This window comes from Aulonocara stuartgranti, assembly GCF_965226115.1.
Source record: "Aulonocara stuartgranti genome assembly, chromosome: 6".
NCBI classification, from domain to species: Eukaryota; Metazoa; Chordata; class Actinopteri; order Cichliformes; family Cichlidae; genus Aulonocara; species Aulonocara stuartgranti.
The window spans coordinates 34,450,879-34,471,008 of record NC_138944.1 but is presented as its reverse complement, the minus strand read 5'-3'; the positions used below and the strand labels follow the sequence as shown (position 1 = coordinate 34,471,008).

Sequence of the window (20,130 nt, the reverse complement as noted above, 5' to 3'; positions counted from 1 at the left end):
AGGCAGCTGGCCACGTAAAGACACAGAAGAACTCCAGCTTTGTGTATTTTTTTTCCATTCAAGCTGAAGTCCGGGACAAATCGGGTTCCTTTTCAATACGAGACGCGGCCGGTCCGCGGGTCTCTCCTCCTCCTTCCTCCCCTTTCCCTCATCCACCTGCTGTACTCAAAATTTGTACTCAAGTACAAGTACTGTTACACTGCTTAAATTGTACTCAATTACAAGTAAAAGGTACTGGTGTTAAAAAATACTTGAGTAAAAGTACAAAGTACTCTTCTCAAAAACTACTCAGAGTATTAATTACTTTTTAACAGACTGATGTTTTATTCTGTCGTTAATAGCAGGCATTCAACTCGATTCACCAGTATAAATATTTATGTTCAAAGCACATTTCTCAGATGAACAAGGTATAGAAAGGTAACTTGTTTTGTAAATAAATGTAGATATAAAAGAAGGAATTTTGTTTGTTAAAACAATGACAAATATGTTTCTGAACATGCGTAGAACCATTTAAACTTTTCCCCATACACTGAACAACAGGCAGGTGAGTGTCTTAAACTCTTAGCATTTCTGTCACACTTGAACCTTTTGTTCAGTTTCAGCAAGAGCTGGTTTTCTAAATTAACAGAGGCAATCCAACTTGGTTTGGCTGTGAAGAGTAGACCAGCACAGCTAAAAAGTCGTTCACACGCAGCAGAAGCAGGCAGAGCTGTGTTCAGTTTAAGAGAGAGGTTTTTGATACCTGAGAAGGAGTGCAGCAGCTCCATGGTGTCTGTGGCACAAGCAAGGTAACCATCAAGCTCAACTGCACTTTGCAGCCTTCTGGAGATTGGTCTGGAGAAGAATTCATCTTCATCAGATGACTCTCTTTGCTGATCCTCACTCTCATGCTCTGTCGTTTCAAGATGTTGTTTGATGTATGTCAAGGCTGTAATTGCAAGTAGATAACACAATTTTGTTATTTACATTTCAGTGATTATTCCTGAACACAAATTTAAAAATGGCAAATTCTCAAAAAGGATTGTTTAGTATTCAGGACAGACCATCAATAACTTACAATGTATTAGGTGAAATACTCACTTAAGCATGTGTTCAAATGTAAAAATACACAAAAATGGGATCACATGAATCCTTACCAGCCTCTGTTACATCTGCTCTGTCAGTCCAGGAAGTCTTGAACTTGGGTAAGAGGACTGCAGCTGCAGCCAACTCTGGATCCTCCATCATCGCTCCAAAACGCTTTTGAAGGCCATTTTGCAGGGCTCTGATGAGTGGCACGCATGTCTTGCTTGATGTCTCCAGCCTGCTAAGTTTGGACAGTAGTTGTTGGATTACTGGCAGGAGCCATCCCATAAAGGAAGTGGACTCAGACTGAAGAATGTTTGAAGCTTTCACCAGTGGCTTCATGGTGGTACAGTACTCCCTAAGGAATGCAACTTCTGCAGGACTCAACCTGTAAGACACAACAACAAAACCCACCATGACTATAATAGGGATCTTCTGATTTAATATTAAGAGTCTGCTCACGTTTTTAACCATCCATTAAGGAAAATTCACAAAATTTGCAACCATATTGGTAGGTGTCCAATTTTACTCACATTTTCACCTTGAACTCCTCACAAATGCTCCTGATGGCATTTTCCCCCTTCTCATCAATGATGCGTATTATCCTTTCAATGGCAAGGTAGGTTGAATTCCATTGTGTTGCATTGTGACGAATGATCTGTAGTTCACACTTGTCCTCTACCACTTCATTAGCCAAATGAGTTTTGTTCCAAATGGCCTGGCATTTTGCAAAGCTTGCACGGGAGAGCCTCTTGTAGGTGTCATTCATGCTCTCTGCTAGGGCAGCATCAGATGTTGCCACAAGGTTTAGCAGGTGACATGCACATCGCTGATGAGGCGGGAGTTGATACTCCAAACCAGAGTCTTCATCAAGAATTGCACTTGCCTCATGGTAGTCAATATGGTCAGTCAGGTCAATAGTTTCTGGGTCTGCTTCATCTTCAGCTTCATCTGCATCATTTTGTGCCCCAAACATGTGGAAGGCCTTGACAAAGTTGGATCCACTATCAGTTGTGGTTCTTACAACTTTGCCTCTAATCTTGTATTGGCAATGGATATCATCAAGCGCACCAGCAAGCATGTCAAATGTGTGAGACCCTCTCAATCTTTTGCATGCTGGTGCTGCAGATCTTCTTTCCAGGGACTCTTCCTCCAATGGCATGTGACTCCAAGGTAACTTTTCTGATGAGCTGACCAACAATCAGTAGTGGTAGCAACAAATTTGACTTTATCCAATGCTGCAACCAAAGTCATCTTCATGTGATCAGCAGCTTCACAGATTCTGGCACAGACAGTGGGTCTGGAGATGACTTTGGCTTGAGGTTGTAATGTGGTAACCAATTCTTTGAAAGATGGCTGTTCTACCACTGGCTGTAGACCCTCACATATGAAATTGATGACAAGCATGTCAACAGTTGCTTGTGGAACATGTTTGTTTGCAGCTCTCAACATCAGGTCTGGTAACTTGGCTTGTGTATTTGCTGAGAGCTTGTTTGGTGTGGCTGTGGTCTTTCGCTGACGAGATGTTGATGCCACAGTGATATTGTACTGCTCAATCTTCGATGGATGTTTCCTCTGTAGAGATAAATATTATCATACGTCAGGTTCATACATTACTTCATAACATCACTGTGATTAACACTACAGGAAAACACATTTTTAAAACATCATTCAACTAGACATGAGCTAATCTTTGATTGTTTAGCATAGTATAAAAGAGTGGTGAATTTGGTCAAATCTTGCAGATATATTGCTGTATTTATTTACAAATGTAAACCAATTTTGAACGATCATTGCAAAAAACATGAATTTCTGTATACATTCTAAGTTCTGTAATCTGTATACTATCTGTAAAAAGAGTATCGACCAATGTATCAGTATCTAAATTTTTAACTCCTTTTTATCAGTATCACCCTAAAGTTTTCAGTATTAGTCAGGTTCTAAAAATACTAAGAGAGCAAAATATGTGTATATAGAAAATGTAATTTAAGAAAAGGGATCACATACACAAAAATGCTGCCCATACAGCTAACAAATAAAAACAATCCACATTATGTTCTTTGAAAAATATATCATATCGGGAAACATGTAACCCTACTGATTAAGAGCCATGTCACTATGATAGACCTATATCAGGCCAATGATCCTGATCAACTGATCCATCAATCGGGCTCTGGTACATGTCAGCTGAGAGCTGGAAGATTCATTTGAGATGCAGCTCAGCACTGTGTTCAAGTTTTGTTTTTGTTTTTTATATAGGCCAGCTGATTGTAGGCCTGTGAGTTTTAAATGACTACAAATTTAATTTATTGTAATGACGGTGGTTATCCAAATAATAAGCTAAAACATTCCTACGAATTTAGCTGTTCAGTGATGACACACGAATCCTACTTCCGGGTCTAAAGTAGTCTGCGTTTAATATGGCTTTTGTATTGTTAACATGTTTAATGTTATGTATTTTCTTCTATTTGATCTCAAAAAGCTCCTAAAACAGTCAGTGATCACTGTTGACCTCCCTCGGCTTTTATTACCGCTAATCATTTATTTAAGCTCAGTTTTTAAAACCTTAGGATGTAACTACAGCCCAGCCCATGCAGCAGTATATGAATGACTAACCTCGTATTGTGGATGGATTATCTCAGTTGTCCTCCTGGCTGAAGTTTGGTCCTTTTACAGCATCCTGCCATGCGATTACATTTGTTCCTGACCACCGAGAACACTCACATTAACTTTTATCGAGTGGAAAAAAGTTAGCTTGTTTATATTATGCTAACATAGCTGTGTCGCTAGCGGTCACGTAGCACATCATTATATACCAGCTAGCCCAACTTCAGTAACCCTACAAACGTCACTGCTGTTTAGTTTTCTGTCTTCATTTATGCTGGAAGTGATAGCAGAGCTGTACGTTTGAATTTGTTTCCAAAACCTGCAGTCAGGACATGCTATATTGTATTTAGATAGAAGCTAGCGAGCTAACGCCCTGCTAACTTCTAACTCTGTTAAATGCCATAAATTCCGTTTTCATGGATGCCTGGATGTTAAACTCAATTGTTACACCTGGTAGAGCAGAACGCTGATCATTTTATTAAAAATGAAAGACTTTAGACAGTTTTTCAACTCTCAGTAATGCCATAGTGATCGTTTGATATATGGACCTGCAGCGGAGTTTAGACCCAGACACGGCTAGTGAGGTCAGACTGGACAACCGGATAGTTCTATCCCGTGCACGTGTACACGTTGACAACCGTAACCATGGCCGCCGAGGGTATATAAATGCTGCACAAGGTTCCAAACGTCTGTTTACACTTGCTCGTGGACTTGTTTCGACCTGCTCCAACCTCAGCCTGTGGAAAGCTAAGTTTTGCAAACTATTTCACTAAAAGCGGATATAACTTGAGAGCAGAACAAGTACTTCATCGTTTGTACTTGTTTTTGTTTTTCAAGTTTGAAGATGGCTCGCCGTGGACCCGGACTCCCCGACTGTCACCTGGACTTCGCTGCAGGTAAGTGTGAAAATTTCTTTAAATGTAAATTACTGTAATAATTTAACAAGTTCCAGTGTGAATATCAAGTTTTAACGTGATCAAATATGTGTATTTCAAGTCTGTTTCCTGTAAATTGTTTGTATGTTTTAAATTTTCCGGGAGAGGTGTAGAAATTATTAACGACTGGTGTATGAATATGAAAAAAAGGTGTTACTTTGACTTGAAGGCTTCAAATTTGACACTTTTCTTTAAAATGAAATGGTTAAAAATAGCTTAATGGACTAAAATTTGTAAAATGCCCAAAAATCAGTTTCTGTGGTAACGGCATCTTCAAGATGTCACGGGTCAGAACACGCAGGCGTAAACACACAGATCCAGGTCCCCTCCTGACATCCTTTTCTTCTCCGGATCAAAGGCTTTATTGACATAAACTATATTTTTTCTCTGCTGCAAAACACAAAGATAAAAAAATGCAAATAAAATAATATCAAAAGAATATGAAAACAGTAGTAATAATGGCATTAAGACCATCTTCTGTTACGGTAATGCTTTTAACCTTATTAGATAGCAGAGAGAGATATTGTACACAGGGATATTTACACAGGGATAGCATGTTTACCACAGATTAGATGTACCTGTCCTTATGGCAGATACAGTCCTTGTGCACATTTCTAAAAATGTGGATTCTGAGTTAAGAGTTTCTGTTTGTTTGTTTTTCACTTGACCATCATTTTCAGACATACCTGCAGAGCTTTGTGTGTGCAATTTTTACTCTTGCCAAGGAGGTTGTGTTTTTATTTAAAAAAAAAAACAAATAAAAAAAACAAATATATATATATATATATATATATATATATATATATATATATATATATATATATATATATATAAATTTGTTTTTGTTTTTTTTATATTTAGGACATGCGATTGGTACATGTGGTCTAAATGTTACATTATGGTTTGCATCCACATATTTAACCTATGAGCTTTTTTCAAAATGTGTGACATCGTGAATTGTAAATAAAACAGGAGAATGAGCTGCATGGTTAGTTATAAATGTACTGTAGTATATTTATATAATAAGTTACTCATGTCCGGCTATTTACAAATCAATACCTATTATCCATTACCTATTCCAACATAGTGTTTGCATAAAGGCTTACAAAGAACAAATAAAACAAATTGAATGTACACAAAATACAGTGACATATATAGTGTCAATATAGTGCAGGGGTGGGCAATCTCAGTCCACGAGGGCCGGTGTCCCTGCAAGTTTTAGATCTCACCTTGGGTCAACACACCTGAATCACATGATTAGTTCGTTACCAGGCCTCTGGAGAACTTCAGGACATGTTGAGGAGCTAATTTAGCCATTTAAATCAGCTGTGTTGGTTCGAGGACACATCTAAAACCTGCAGGGACACCGGCCCTCGTGGACTGAGATTGCCCACTCCTGATATAGTGTCACCTTAAAAGTACACAGAGTGAGCTGCCTTGGTGGAGGTTTGGTGGTCTTCTATTAAAAAACTTGACTTAAAGATTGAACAAGTAGAAGTGTCATTCAGTCTGACATAAAATGCTTTTCTCTCATCCTCTGCTCAAACTAACAGATGTAGGTCTGTTGCTTTAACACTGGGTGTCTATTACATTCCTAATGTTATTTTAAAAATTGTTTCCTCACAGGGCGTCTTGACTATGTGGTTGAACGCCCTGCAGAAGAAGGCCTTCCTGAAGTCATCAGGATCCTGGATGACAGTCTCCAGAGCACCACCTCTTCTGGTGAAGCTCAGGACACTGATACCCAGCGTATCAGCGAAGGTGAGTATGGTGAGTATTTTATCCCTCTCTCATCCTCACCCTTATCTCACGAAGCACCAGATGCTGATGACAGTGAACAGCAAGGTGAGTATGGTAGGTATTTTATCCCTTTCTCACCCTCACCCTCTTCTCATGAAGCACCAGATGCTGATGACGGTGAACAGCAAGGTGAGTATGGTGAGTACCCCCCCTACCTACCTATAGACGATGAAGAGGTGAGTGAACAGACTGACAATTCATCTGACTGGAGCGACTCAGAAGAGTGGGGGGATTGGCTTAGCGATGACTCTGGGTATGACACCATGGATGAGAGAGATGATTCCCCTCTCATCCGGGAGCACCCTCCAGAGCCGTTTTGGCACGATTGGCAACGTCCTATTGCTCCAGGTGCTGCCCCCATCGCCATGCCGCCTTTCGGCCAGGCCAATGCCCCATTCTTCCCTCGAGTTGTTGCCCAGGTTGGTGATCCGCCAGCTGCTCCTCCCCCAGCTGCTCCTCCCCCAGCTGCTCCCTCTGCTGCTCCTCCCCCAGCTGCTCCCTCTGCTGCTCCTTCCTCAGCTGCTCCCTCTGCTGCTCCTTCCTCAGCTGCTCCCTCTGCTGCTCCTTCCTCAGCTGCTCCCTCTGCTGCTCCTTCCTCAGCTGCTCCCTCTGCTGCTCCTCCCCCAGCTGCTCCCTCTGCTGCTCCTTCCTCAGCTGCTCCCTCTGCTGCTCCTTCCTCAGCTGCTCCCTCTGCTGCTTCTTCCTCAGCTGCTCCCTCTGCTGCTCCTTCATCAGCTGCTCTCTCTGCTGCTCCCTCCTCAGCTGCTTCCTCTGCTGCTTCTTCCTCAGCTGCTCCCTCTGCTGCTCCTTCCTCAGCTGCTCCCTCTGCTGCTCCTTCCTCAGCTGCTCCCTCTGCTGCTCCTTCCTCAGCTGCTCTGTCATCTGCTTCCTCAGCTGATCTCTCTGCTGCTCCTTCCTCAGAAAAGAGAAGCAGAGAAGACATCTGCACCGAAGAGGTAAGTGCAAAGAGGTGCAAGGTGAGTGACCAGTTTGATGCCCCTTCAACATCCTCAGGTAGTTTTGGAGTCAGACGTTTCTGGGAGAGGCCTTTTAACCTTTCCATGGATGACAGTGACTCTGATTAGTTTATGTTAGAACGTGTTTTTAAACTTTGCCTTTGTGTTTTTGTTTTTACAGATATATGAACATGTGACTCGCACATGTGAAATGTATTTCTTTTTTTCTTGATATGTGACATTAATATTAATATTACATTGTGAATTAAAGGTCGTTTTTTAGTTGTTATTACTTCCAGTTACGTCCAAGATGGAGCAAACACCCCACCCAGAAGACAGCCTTACCCCGACCAACCCGATGAGAAGGATGGATGACCAAGTGAAAAACGGGAGAGTGGTGCTGTGTTCCAACTATGTAAGTTATCACCTCACATTGACAACAAACTGTATTGAAGACAAAATTCTTCCAATAGTTGGTATAAATCATCATCCTATGTCAGCAGCACTGTAGGTTTAGCTTTATTTATATTTTTCATGTGTATACGTTGGGTTTAAAATAGTTTTTTTAACAACATACTGCAGCTACCAACAATGAAAATGCTGTTTTGTGTTAAAATGACGTCTTTCTTGTGTTATTGCTTTGCAGGGCAGCTGAGAGTGGACAGAGCTGCACAGAGGACCAAAGATCCACTCTCAGCACTTCATACCTGACTGGCCACAGCACCAACCCTCCTCACCCTGGGTGAGGAGGGTCCTGACCCCGCCTGCACAGAGGGAGTTGTGAACATGCACTTCTGTGTCGGTGGGTTTAGGATCCTCCTCACACTCACACTGATGAAGACTGTCACTGGAAGATGTCTCCATTGCATCAGCAGGACGTAAGCATTTGTAAAATATTACAGTTTGTGATGTTTTGTACATATTTTTATTGCATCATTTAAAACTATGAGATATAAAATAAACCAATTTTCATAAAATTTTCTGTGTATTTAGTTGTTTTCTTAATAAGTTATTTGGAACATCATTGCAACCTGTCAGCTTTTTATTGAGGATTTAGAAAGTTGCTGGTGGCCCGAGTGTGTAGAGTGGGGTGTTGTTTTTGTCACATGGTGAAAGTGACCTCATGGGGAGCAAAGAGAACAACTGAACAATTTGGGGATTCACAGACTTTCGTAATCGCTAAAAACAATTAATAAAAATTGTTCTGTGTGAACTAAAAGCTCAAATATAAACCATCCTGACACTGACACAAATGATCTGCTGTTTATAAGCAGGACAGTGTTTTCATGAGCCTGGATGAAGCTAATTTGCATGAGTTTAACCTGCTGGTCAAAAACTTGCATGACTCTGATATCACTCCAACTTTCTTCTGTTTATTTATTCATTTTTGCTAATTGTAGTAGATTAATATGTTCACCAACTGATTGTTGGCCTGAATGTTTGAATGTTTGCAGTTTCAGGTCCTACTGATCAGTTTTAAGTATTGTAGAAAGTGAGCAGCAATTGAATCAAGTCCTGGGATGAAATGGGACAAAAGGGTAATGTGACAGCCACATTAGTTCCCTTCCCTCGTTTAACAATGTGTAAGCAGACTGCTTTAACCTGCAATTTACTGCATGTTGTTAGGCTGCATGGTACAACCACAGTCTGCTAACCACCCGTGGTGATCGAAGGTTTTGAGGTCTTGCTTGAGCTACTGATGAAGTTTTATCAAAGCTTGTTAAGTTTCCCAACCACATTTTATCCTGATGGTCCAAGGCTTACATCTTTATGCTCACAGACGTACTTCTGTAATTAATCAGTGACCGATTTATTACTTTAAGTTACAGTGTGAGGGGCATTAATGAACATAAATCAGATTTAACTGGATTATGTGTTTAGGTCAAGAGACACAGACCTTCATCTTTAAGAGGCTCTTCTTGAATATCTAATCACGATGTTTGCCATGCAAGTACACTGGGCGGTTGTTTTTAACAGAATCATTTGAAGATTCTGATGAAATGAAGTATTGTTTCAATGAGCTGTGGCACCATTCTTGCTTTAGCAGTGAAAGGAGTCAGGTAGGGCTCCATCAGGAAGAGGGCCCCAGAGGTCCTATCCCCCCGCCCACTTCCCTGGGGCTTGAACATCAGTGGATTTCCACTTAAGCAAAGCCTCATCAAGTTCCTGCAAACAGCACCACACACACACTATCATGTACAGAGTGTGGATGCTGTGTCTAAGACCACGATCATTGTGTTCCCACCATCTGGTGCAAGCTTCATCTGTCTCACTGTGTTCTCCTAAAGGCCAAGACAGCAGGACAGTGAACTCAATCTCACTTATAGGTGCCAGAAATCAGTGGATGTGAGATTAATGGTGGTAATCAGGTTATGCATTTGTTGTCTTCTCAGCAGGTGGGAAACATCTCTCTTTATTTGTTTATGTACATGTGTATCAGAAATCTATTTTCCTGTACAGCTCAGGTTTAAGGCACAATGTTTATCTAATCTAATGAAGATCAGTGAAAATACTGACATTAGTGACGTTAACCCTTGACTAAGAGTTTCTTAGTCAATTGTTAATGGGAAACACATTTCCACACCACCATCTTCTAAGCTGTGATGCTACATGTGCAGCAGCAAACGTCCAATTAGTACCGATCAGAAGGTTGGAGGTTCGATCGCTGCCTGATCTGATCTGTATCTCAAAGTATCCTTGGACACGATACTGAACCCCAAACTGCTCTTTCATGTGTCCATCAGAGTATGAATGTTAGATAGAAAGAACTTAGGTACAGAAAAGTGCTTGTATGAATGGGTGAATGAGGTGTATAAAGTACTTTGAGTGCTTGAGTAGAAAAGTGCTATTTAAGAACAAGGATGTGCAAGAATTTGCTAGACACGCTCTTCTTTTTCCAAAACTAAAAATGTTATTTCAAATTTGGCAGCCTGTGTGTCAAAGAGACTGAAGAGTAACTAAAGGGCAAAGTCCAGGAATACAGCCAAACTCAGGAGATCAGTTAGGAGTACAACTGAGCAAAGGTGATTCAAAAAAATGGAGAGAAACTCTGCCATGCAGTGCCATGCTGAGCAGACTGGTTTACAGCCACAAGAGAGACTCAGCGTTCACAGATCATAAAATCTTCAGGGAGCAAAGCTCTCAGAGAAGCTATAATGCAATCCACAGATAGAATACAGTCAATAAGCTCCAAGTGAAATGTTAAACAGTGCATGGATAGCTTTTTGTTCAGCTTTTTCTTCGTATCCTTTTTCCCCCTTTCTAAAGTCTCTTCAGAGGCTTTGCAATTTGTCAAACAGCAGCTGGTAAAAAGGCTTTTGCAGTGAGGCAGGGAGCCTGTTCAAACCAGATTATGCTTGATTTGATGACTGCAGAGAACTTGGGGCTGACAGCTCAGATTAGGATCGGTTCTCCCTTGAAAAGGCATTAGTGTGTTCTGTCATGGCAGGATTTCTGTTCAATGTGCAGGTAGATTGAAATCAAAGGGCACCAAAGACACCCAAACCTGAGGGATCATTACGTGACACCCAAAGCATCTGAGCAGTCTTATTCCTTCATCTGTACCAAATTACTCAGATTCACAGACGTCGTGCACAGCAGACCTGCAATACAACAATGAATAACAGGAGTTACGCCTGCGTTTGACAGGTCAAAATGTCACAGGGAGCAGTTCAGTTAAGTTTCATTCCCCTCCAGAAATCACTTCATGCATGATTATCAGGAACCTTTGAGTAATGACAGCACTTAAGTGAGTGTTTCCTTACCATGTTCCACTTTGTCACCAAGTTTTAGGATGAGAATGTTTTTTTTCTACTTCTATTTTTTTTATATCGTTGTTATTATTTCTGTTGTAATTTGTGTTTGTTTTTTGTTTGTTTGTTCAGTTTTTCAGCCTTGTTGCATTTTTTTTCTATTTCTGTTGTGTTTTATTCAACTTTTAATAAAACACAACTTTTATTCATCCGTCAATAGAAAAAACTTTTGCAGTTTCAGTATTCAGGGACACCATATTATCATTATCTTTAAAACTGCATTTGAAACTTAATGCTGAGTTTTTACTTTCTGCAGTTGAAGTTATCTAAAGAAACTGTGTGTGGGTGCAGCTGAAAAAACGTCTTTTGGCAAATAACACAGAAATTCTGAAATCCTCTACTGCTTATATCAAACAGAATAAAAGAAACCAAAGCTAAACTCTAAAAGATTATTTATTTCAGCTTGTTTACAGTTATCCACACCTCACAGCTTTTTATGGGTTGATAGTTTTCCTGATCCAATCTGCATACTCAGGATCACAGAGGTCCATGAAGGCAGCCGGTGCTCTGCATACAAAGTCTGGATCTCCCACAAAAGAAGAGACCCCATAAATCCTGCCATTATGAACCACTCCTCCACCAGAGTCTCCCTGCAAGACAGAAATACAGTTTCCCAGGTTTATAAAATCTTTCTGTATTTTGAATGTTTAATAAATGCAGCTGTGAGCTGAGGGATCATGCAAACTCACTCGACATATATCTTTCCCAGGACTTTGTCCACAGAACCAGTGCTGATAGCTCTTGACTCGGTGGACCTCGGGGAATTTTTTCAGTAAAATATCATTGAGCTCTGTACAGCTGACAACCTCAGTCTCTGCACAGTGAAGAGAGGGTGATTCACCAGGTTCTAGAAAAAAGGGACAATTAGTTCAGCTTAAAGCACTTTTTAAAAAATGATGCAGATTTGTATTTTCTGCAGAAATGCAGCAGAAAGAAATAAAATGGTCTGAGCTCACAGGAAAAGCTTGTTTTTACTTTGAACACATTAGAAATGAAGAAAAATACAATTTCAGTACAAATATCTGCAACATCTCTTTACTAATAAAGTAACAGTTTGGATGGTTTGTTTTCTTTTTTCTTAATACAACAAATTTGTTAAAAATCATCTTACTCCTTTTCTCATTAGCTAGTCCAGTGGTGGCACCATAACCTGCGACCTCAACTCTGGAATGACACAAGAAGTGTTTGGACGCTTTTCTCTCCTTTTTTTTGTCAGTTACATACAAATACATATATTGATTGTTTTGCACGTTAACTTTGAAATGTTGCCCTGAGGCCTGTACTATGAAGCAGGATCTCATCTCTCCAGGTAACTTCAGAGTTCTATATGAAGGATTTTGACTTCTTACCAGAGAAAATTGTAAGAGTAACCCTGACCTGCTGTTATATTAGTTATGTCCTTTATAGAGTTTTAGTCACCACTTTATCATCACGCACCACACCTGGCTAGCATGCTTGCACTGTGCTTGCTCAGCGCATTGGGACACCATTCAAGCTCACTGCAGCACATGCTACTTCCTGTTTTAAAGGGCCTTGTAGCAGCCCTTGTTACATGCGTGGGCACGGAGCGTGAAGCAGAAAGCACAGCTTAAAAGAGAAGTTGATATACCCGGCGGCGTGACACTGACTGGTGTTTTACGGTTTCTCAAGCCAGCTAACACAAAGTAAGCCAAGCCTTGTTGAATTTTCTTTGTACTATATCCCTCTGGTTAAGTTCAAGTTTAGAGATCATTTGTCCAGAAAAGCAGCATCACCATTCCTGGAAAATCCCTTGAAACTTTCAACTTTAGACCCTCCTACTGTACTACATGGACAGTGGGAGGGGCTAAAATTCTTCAATAGCATTTTTTCATAGACATTTTTCAGTTTGCAGCCTATGTTTAAATTCTGTTGTTATATTAAGTTTTATTTTCTCTTAAACTAATAAACAGCAGAAAGTTTGTAGCTGACAGAATAAAAGCTGAAACTGTCTTTCAAACATTAATTAAATGAAATACTTAATTAATGATCCATCAGATTCTCCTGTGTAATGATAGGCCGTGATGTCAGTCAGGATTTTTGCTGTCTTTCTTGCTTGTCTCCAAATGGGCTAGACTTTATTGATATAGATTTCATCCAGTCTTATTGAACAAAGCATCTGAAGTGCTTGCACATTCATATAGTGCTTTTACTACTAAGCTACCCTACAGCAATTTTACACACACACACACACACACACACACACACACACACACACACACACACACACACACACACACACACACACACACACACAACACTGATTTTTCTGCAGCAGCTGTTACCTTCAGTCTGTATTATGCATTTAAACCCTTCATATTTTTCTAATATTACAGTTTTATCTTCCTTTTTAAAACCTGCACTGCCAGTATAGTTTATCCACATCCGTTAGGATTGAAAGCCCTGGTTAACTTGATAACCAGGGCTTTGAATTGATAAGCAGCTTCCTGTGAGTACTTATCCTGATTCCCACTGTTGGGTTAAGATAAAGGAAATATATTCTACATATGCTGAACTCACTTCACAGCACAGAGCTCAGGTCAAGAAGAAACTTTAAGAAAAAAAACTTCAAAGCAAGAAACTTTGAGCCACAGGAACATAAATGTATCATTTGAATCTAAAACTGAAGTTAGCACGACGTATCAGTATCTGTCAGAACACATGAACCTGAAGCAGAAACATCCACAACTCGCCTTTTAGGAGGTTCATCACAGTCAGGTAGTTTTATAGGTTGGATATCAGAGCTGCTAGTAGCTGCAGCAGCATGATGTCATGAACTCTGCCTGTGCTGGTGTCTTTGTCTGTATAGATCTCAGCTTCTGCTGTTATCTGCACTTCTTGTTCGGACCCCCTTGATGCACACTTAGATTTGCAAACATGGTCCTGCATGTGCACAGCAAACATAAAACATGATTACTGATGGTCACCATATTCTATTTCTCATCTTGTCTGAATGTATTTTACTTTTTACTGAATAGCAAAAACAAGTTTTAGTTGCTGCTCTGATCTCCTCACCCTCCTGGCTTCAGACGGTGAGCTGCAGTCAGAATCCAGCGGTCGCTGATCAAAGAGCCTCCACACAAGCTGGAAAGTCCATGTGGATAAACTGCTCTGAGCTGTACATGATACTGTCGCTCACATTCATCACCTCCAATGACTCTCTTTTGCAGAGCGACCTCTGTGTTCGCCGTCACACCTGAAAGAGGAATCCCCCGCCCACCAGGTCACTGCCAGTTTTTCTTTGTACCTGTAAAATATCTGCTCTCAGAAGTAAGGCAGAAACACACAGTGAGGACCAGAGCCATTAAATATAGATACTGTAGCTGAGCACTCGCTGATACACAGAGAAAAGAGAAGAGGCACCACACATAGTGTTGCTGCCATTCACTCTCTAATGACTGCATTTCAGTTTGAATATTGGACACTGCATAGTCACATAGTGTCATTATGAAGCTTTATCAACTGCAAAGCTGCAAAGCTCCACACATTTATGCAAAGTTACTTATCGTCTCTTTTGGCTTTCATAAAGTGACAGAAGGGAAATGAAGGTAAAATGTTTCTATAGAGAAAGTGCTTCACAATAATAATCAATAAAAATAAATACAAACATTAAAAGACAATAATAATATCCACTACCTAAAATTAAGCCTGTACAAATAAGTAGAGCTGCTCTTTCAAATATTCAGACCGCAGAGATCAAATGTAATATTAGTGCATTCCATAGATTATCAGCCAACAGCCTTGAAGACACACTTAGTCTCTTTTAGTTTTCAGCCTAGAACGAGGAACCACCAGCAGGTTTCTGTCAGAAGACCTCAGTGACCTGCACCTTATAGATGGAAGCAAATGAAGTTTGATCTCAGCTTCATGCTCTTGTTCTGCTCGTGCTCTGATTTGAATTACATGTTCTACACACTTCACTGTATCTCACTGTCAGTTTGTCAATTTGTGACATTAATTCAGAGGAATGTGGTGTAAACCAATGATTTATAAACCTAAAACAGCTCATGATCACTAACCAATGCTAACTTTGAGAAGCAATGCAGAACATATTGTGCCCTCTGTGTGGCTAATGGAGCTCTTAAGAGTAGAAGAGCAAAACAAAAGAAAAAAAACCCCTCACTCACGAGTCTGCGACTGCGTGCTGACAGAGAGCGAGTGGGTTACCTCTGTGTGACTTCAAGCAGCAGAGGGTAAGGCTCTGACTGTGGTCTGCATATATGTGCCGAGCAGCAATTCAGAATACCCACCGTGCACAGTTTCTGTGAGGTTTGGCATAACTCGATGCATTGAATCATTTTTATATTATACAGACAGAATTATGCAGTAAGAACCAGCAGTTAAATATAGAAACCTTTGTTGAATACTCACTGATACACAGAGGCAAGAGAAGAGGCAGCAGACACAGTGTTCCTGCCATTCACCCTCTAACAACTGCCTTTCTGTCTGAATGGTGACCATTGTATAGTCACCAGTGTCATGATGAAGCCTTATCATGCTGCATGAAAAGCTGCAATACTCCACACATTGATGCAAAGTTACTCATCAGCAGTTTTTGCTTTTGCCTTTCATAAAGTGCTGGGAGGGAAATGAAGCTGAGAAATGAAACTTTGAGTATTGTGTAAACCGTCGATTTTATAGAAGATCTACAGTATGAACTGACCATAAATGTACTTTGGTCAAGACCTGAATTAAATTTCATCCAAAGGCTTGTGGCTCAAATTTGAGCAGGGCCTGACAGCTTCAGTAGAAAGACGCTGAGGGTCCTGTCACTGTTGTTGATGTCTCTGTCCTGAAAGATCACAGACTGCCCTGTGATTTGTGGTGTTTCTTGTGGACTCGTAAAAGGATTTATTTACTTAGGATTTATTTACACTGAGGGTTACACACACTTTGCCAGGTACACCTGTTCACCTGCTCGGTAAACACAAATATCTAGTGAACCAATCAGATGTCAGCAAATTAAAGTATTTAAGCATACAGACATGTTCATGATGACCTGCTGAAGGTCAAAGCAAGTATCAGAATGGGGGAAAGAGATTGCGTGGTTGTTGGTGCCAGATGGGCTGGTCTGAGTATTTCAGAAACTGCTCATCCAATGAGCTCACAAAATTACCTCTACAGTTTACAGACTGTAGTGGCAATCCAACCAGCAAAAGGCCACCTGAGGGAATTTGAGGTATTTCCAACTCATCCTGGTGATGAGGTCAAACACAACCACTACTTTTAACACTTTATCAATTATTTACCAAATTAAAAAACAACATGTGGTAACTTATTTTTCATTTTGCTGCATACAAGTTGAATCCAACAAAGTCACATGACCTTTTATCATCCTTGAACTTATTTCTAGTACAACATTTAATATAAACACTGTACTTTTATTCAAAAAATAATTATTAAAAACACTCCTTTTAATACGTTAAAATCAGCCAAACTTTTATTTTAAAATATAAATAAAGTATATCAGCCAACATACTGGTCACTGTTCTGCTGAACAACACACATATTACCAATATTGTACCCGGTGTTATTTAATAATAGTTAAATATTTTCAAAATTAAAGTTCATATTTTTATTTGTCACACAATCAAAAACTTTATTAACCTTACAATAAAACAAAGTCTCAGATTTAATTATTCTGAAACTAAGTTTAAGCTTCTCATAACTTTGTATTGCAAGTTACATTACTGATATAATAAATATAAAATGGTTTTATTGTTCATCCACAAGTGCAGTCTCTGGCTCAAATAACACAGAAGCTTGGTGTGTTCTAATATCTTTAAGGATGGTTTGTTTGTCAGTCCAGGCAGTGTTTCACTTTTTGTGGAAAAACTTGCGATACATTGAGTATATTCAGTATATCGCACAGCCCTGCTGTGAACCCCTCCAGTGTGAGCTGGAGGCCGCTGAGTGATGGCTAACCAAGCCCGATAGAACTCCGCCTTCAGTTTAATGGCTCCTTTCTGGGAGGTTACCACCACGACAGGCACCAAGCACCTTGCTGCCACAGCTCCTTGCAGCAGGCTCAGCTATGGAGGAGCAGAACATTGTCCATTCTGACTCAGTGTCCAAAGCCTCCCTCAGAATGCTGTCGAACTGGCAGTTAAAGGGGTGTCCAGCATCCTCCCCCACCACCTGACCCAACTCACCATCAGGTGACCATCAGTTCATAGCTCAGCTCTGTTCTTCACCTGAGTGTCCATAAGATACAGTTGAAGAACCCAAGCTGTTTGTTGAGGTCAGTATCTCTCAAGTAAAGTAAAAGCAAGTGTCTTTAAACAAAAGCTAAACTCCAGATATTTTCTATTTTGAGCTTAAGATGATTCGATCGGTTAATTAAGTCCATTTGAGTTCATTTGTGGCACACTTGTGGATGCATGTAAAACCACACCCCCAAACACAGAGCCTCTTTCTTTGACATCATAGGAAAATCAACCAAGACATCAGGAAATGAATTGTAGACTCCACAAGTGTGGCTCATCTTTAGGTGCAATTTTCAGATGCCTGAAGGTCCCACATTCATCCATTCAGACAATAATACGAGAGAATAAAAAGTACAGGAACGTACAACCATCATACCGCTCAGGAAGGAGACCTACAAACCTGACCCAGTTACACCAGTTCTGTCAAGAGCAGTGGGCCAAGATTCCAGCAAACTGTTGCAGAAAGCTGGTGTAAGGACACCTGAAGCGTGTGGCCCAAGTGAAACAGTTTTGGGGCAATTTTACCAAATAATAAGGAAGTGTATGCATACTTCTGACTCTGATGAAAGTTAAAGAAACAAAAAACAAACAATCAGAATCAGAATCAGAATCAGAATACTTTATTGATCCCTGGGGGAAATTAACAAACAAACTTCTCTCTCTTTATTTTGAATGTGTAAACAGAATCCGCAAAAAGATGTAAACACAAAGCGCGGCTCATTCACCCGGACATGCCGTCAGGTGCTGAAAGCAGACGTCCAAAGCGAAATAGTCAATTCACTTTGGGCACGTCATTGTCAAGCAGGACGATTAACCCTAACCCTATGAAATAAGAAGTTATCTATAAGGTTATAATTAAACTGCTACGCAGATAAGCTACACAAAAACACCACTATGTGTTGGAACAGGAAGTGATACTCTACCGCAGAGAGAGCGAACACCAACTGGATGGCGCTGTAGTCTGCACTATAGCTTTGTATTATTTATTCATTAATGAAAAAGCACACACATTGCAGCTCTTCCTGTTTGCTTACTGGATCTAGAACACCATTTAGATCATAACAGCTCCTGATCAGGATGAATTTCATTTTCAAATCAAATTTCATGTCCCAGTTTCACAATTTTGTAACATAATATTTCAAAGCTTGCTTATGGGCTTGTTTGGAGCAGACCAACAGTCAGGCTCGTCTTCACCCTTACTGTCAGACTCTGAATTGTTCTGCTATATCTCACCTGGCTGAGTGGGGACACACGTACTAAAGGTTAGAGTTCCCACTGCAGGAGCTTGGGTGTGAGTCTGCCGCACAGGTGTAGGTGCTTGAAAAGTAACAATGTTGGAACTGTGTGCTGGAATGACAGACAATAGAAGAACACACACATGCAGGCACACCTTCAGAGTACTCTCTAAGGAGACCCAAACTACTTATGCACCACTCAGCATATCTCACACTGTGAACATGACATTTGCTTCAGCCATGTTCATGAAGCCCATTCTCACTATGCCTTGGGTTGAACTGCATTTTTGCCTTAGTTATTGCTAAGGAGGAAGGTGAAATGCACTGGCTGACGGTCGTAAAGTGACTGCCTCGTTCAGTTAAAAAGTCTGGTCTGAACATGGACTGTTAGTCAATGGCCCCTCCATTTTTACTTACAGCTATTCACAGAGGCAGAAAGATGAGAGAGCAAAGCAAAGTGCCTGCTATGTTCGTATGAATCTCTATTTTTGAACACTTTGTTTGCATTTCTGAATCAGAATTAAATGTCTAAACAAACACAGCATTTTAAAATTGCTTTGTGTAAAATATGTGACACTGTGATTGCACTATCCCTGTACTTTGTTATACAGTACTTCTTACCGCCAATTTGTCTTGAGGACTCAAATTTAAGTGCACAAAAAGTAAAAAATGAACCCATGTTAATGGCACTTGTTTAAAAAGCATAAAGTGATGGTTTTCCAAAGCTGCTGCTATGAGTAATGGCTCCAGAGATTCAGGTGCTTAGCTGTTTGTTCATTTGTGCACTCCCCGCAAAGGTATTAACAACTGATTAGTGTAATGGGAAATTTTAAGACTGTGTGAAGCTGACCTGACTCAGTGAAAGGCTCCATGTTTTGTCATTCTGTCTTCATGCACTCAGAAAATATTTATGCTCAAAATGCTGATTTTAATTTAATTACATGTCAACTTTCTGTGTCTTTGTTTTTTTTTAAGTCCATGAAAAAAGTTTAATGGAATCTGGCCAAAAGAAATGTACTTGATTGGTATGTATTCAATTTATTATGAGCATATCTTCCTAATAATTTGAATAAATAAACAGATTTTATTTATTGTTATGAGGGCAAAGAATAATCTTTCAGGTATACCACACGCTCATGCATCAGTTATCTTTCGCACACAGCGTTCTGACCGTATTGTGTGATCGTGGCAGTGATGTGTAAATATTGGAGGTGCTTTGTAAAAAAGCACATGGACCTGCTGGTAATTTGAACCAATGCAAAGTCAAATTAAAGTCGCAGAGAAAACCTGATTTATTTCAGATTTCCACAACATTTGCGCTCAGCTACGAGAGAGGATAATACAGGATGTGATTAAGCCGAGCATAACCATTATAATATAATGTATATATAAAACATCTAAAACTGTTTCTAGAACTAGGGTTGTGGTTTCTATTGGTTAAGAGTGTTGCTAATACGTCGTGTCTGCAGGGTCCTCGAAATTCCAACAAAAAACAG

General features: G+C 40.2%; 1 protein-coding gene and 1 pseudogene across 2 annotated transcripts; both read right to left on the bottom strand.

The window, feature by feature from the left end:
• Positions 1 to 300: 300 nt before the first annotated feature.
• Positions 301 to 1,705, bottom strand: LOC309709324 (uncharacterized protein). The gene is made up of 3 exons (XM_082537889.1): positions 1,599 to 1,705; positions 1,137 to 1,453; positions 301 to 928 (listed from the first exon to the last, which is right to left on the bottom strand). Coding segments are annotated over exons 1-3 (780 nt in total). The 5' UTR covers positions 1,601 to 1,705; the 3' UTR covers positions 301 to 467.
• Positions 1,706 to 11,550: 9,845 nt separating this feature from the next.
• On the bottom strand, positions 11,551 to 15,613 carry LOC309707756 (kallikrein-8-like; annotated as a pseudogene). Its single transcript has 6 exons — positions 15,565 to 15,613; positions 14,209 to 14,389; positions 13,887 to 14,076; positions 12,287 to 12,339; positions 11,865 to 12,022; positions 11,551 to 11,765 (listed from the first exon to the last, which is right to left on the bottom strand). The product of its transcript is annotated as a kallikrein-8-like (transcript).
• Positions 15,614 to 20,130: the final 4,517 nt, after the last annotated feature.

Bases quoted from the DNA above. Each gene is read 5' to 3' on its own strand.
- LOC309709324 (XM_082537889.1), bottom strand. The intron at 929-1,136 runs GTAAGGATTCAT...TTGCAATTACAG, and splicing joins AGCAGATGTAACAGAGGCTG to CCTTGACATACATCAAACAA.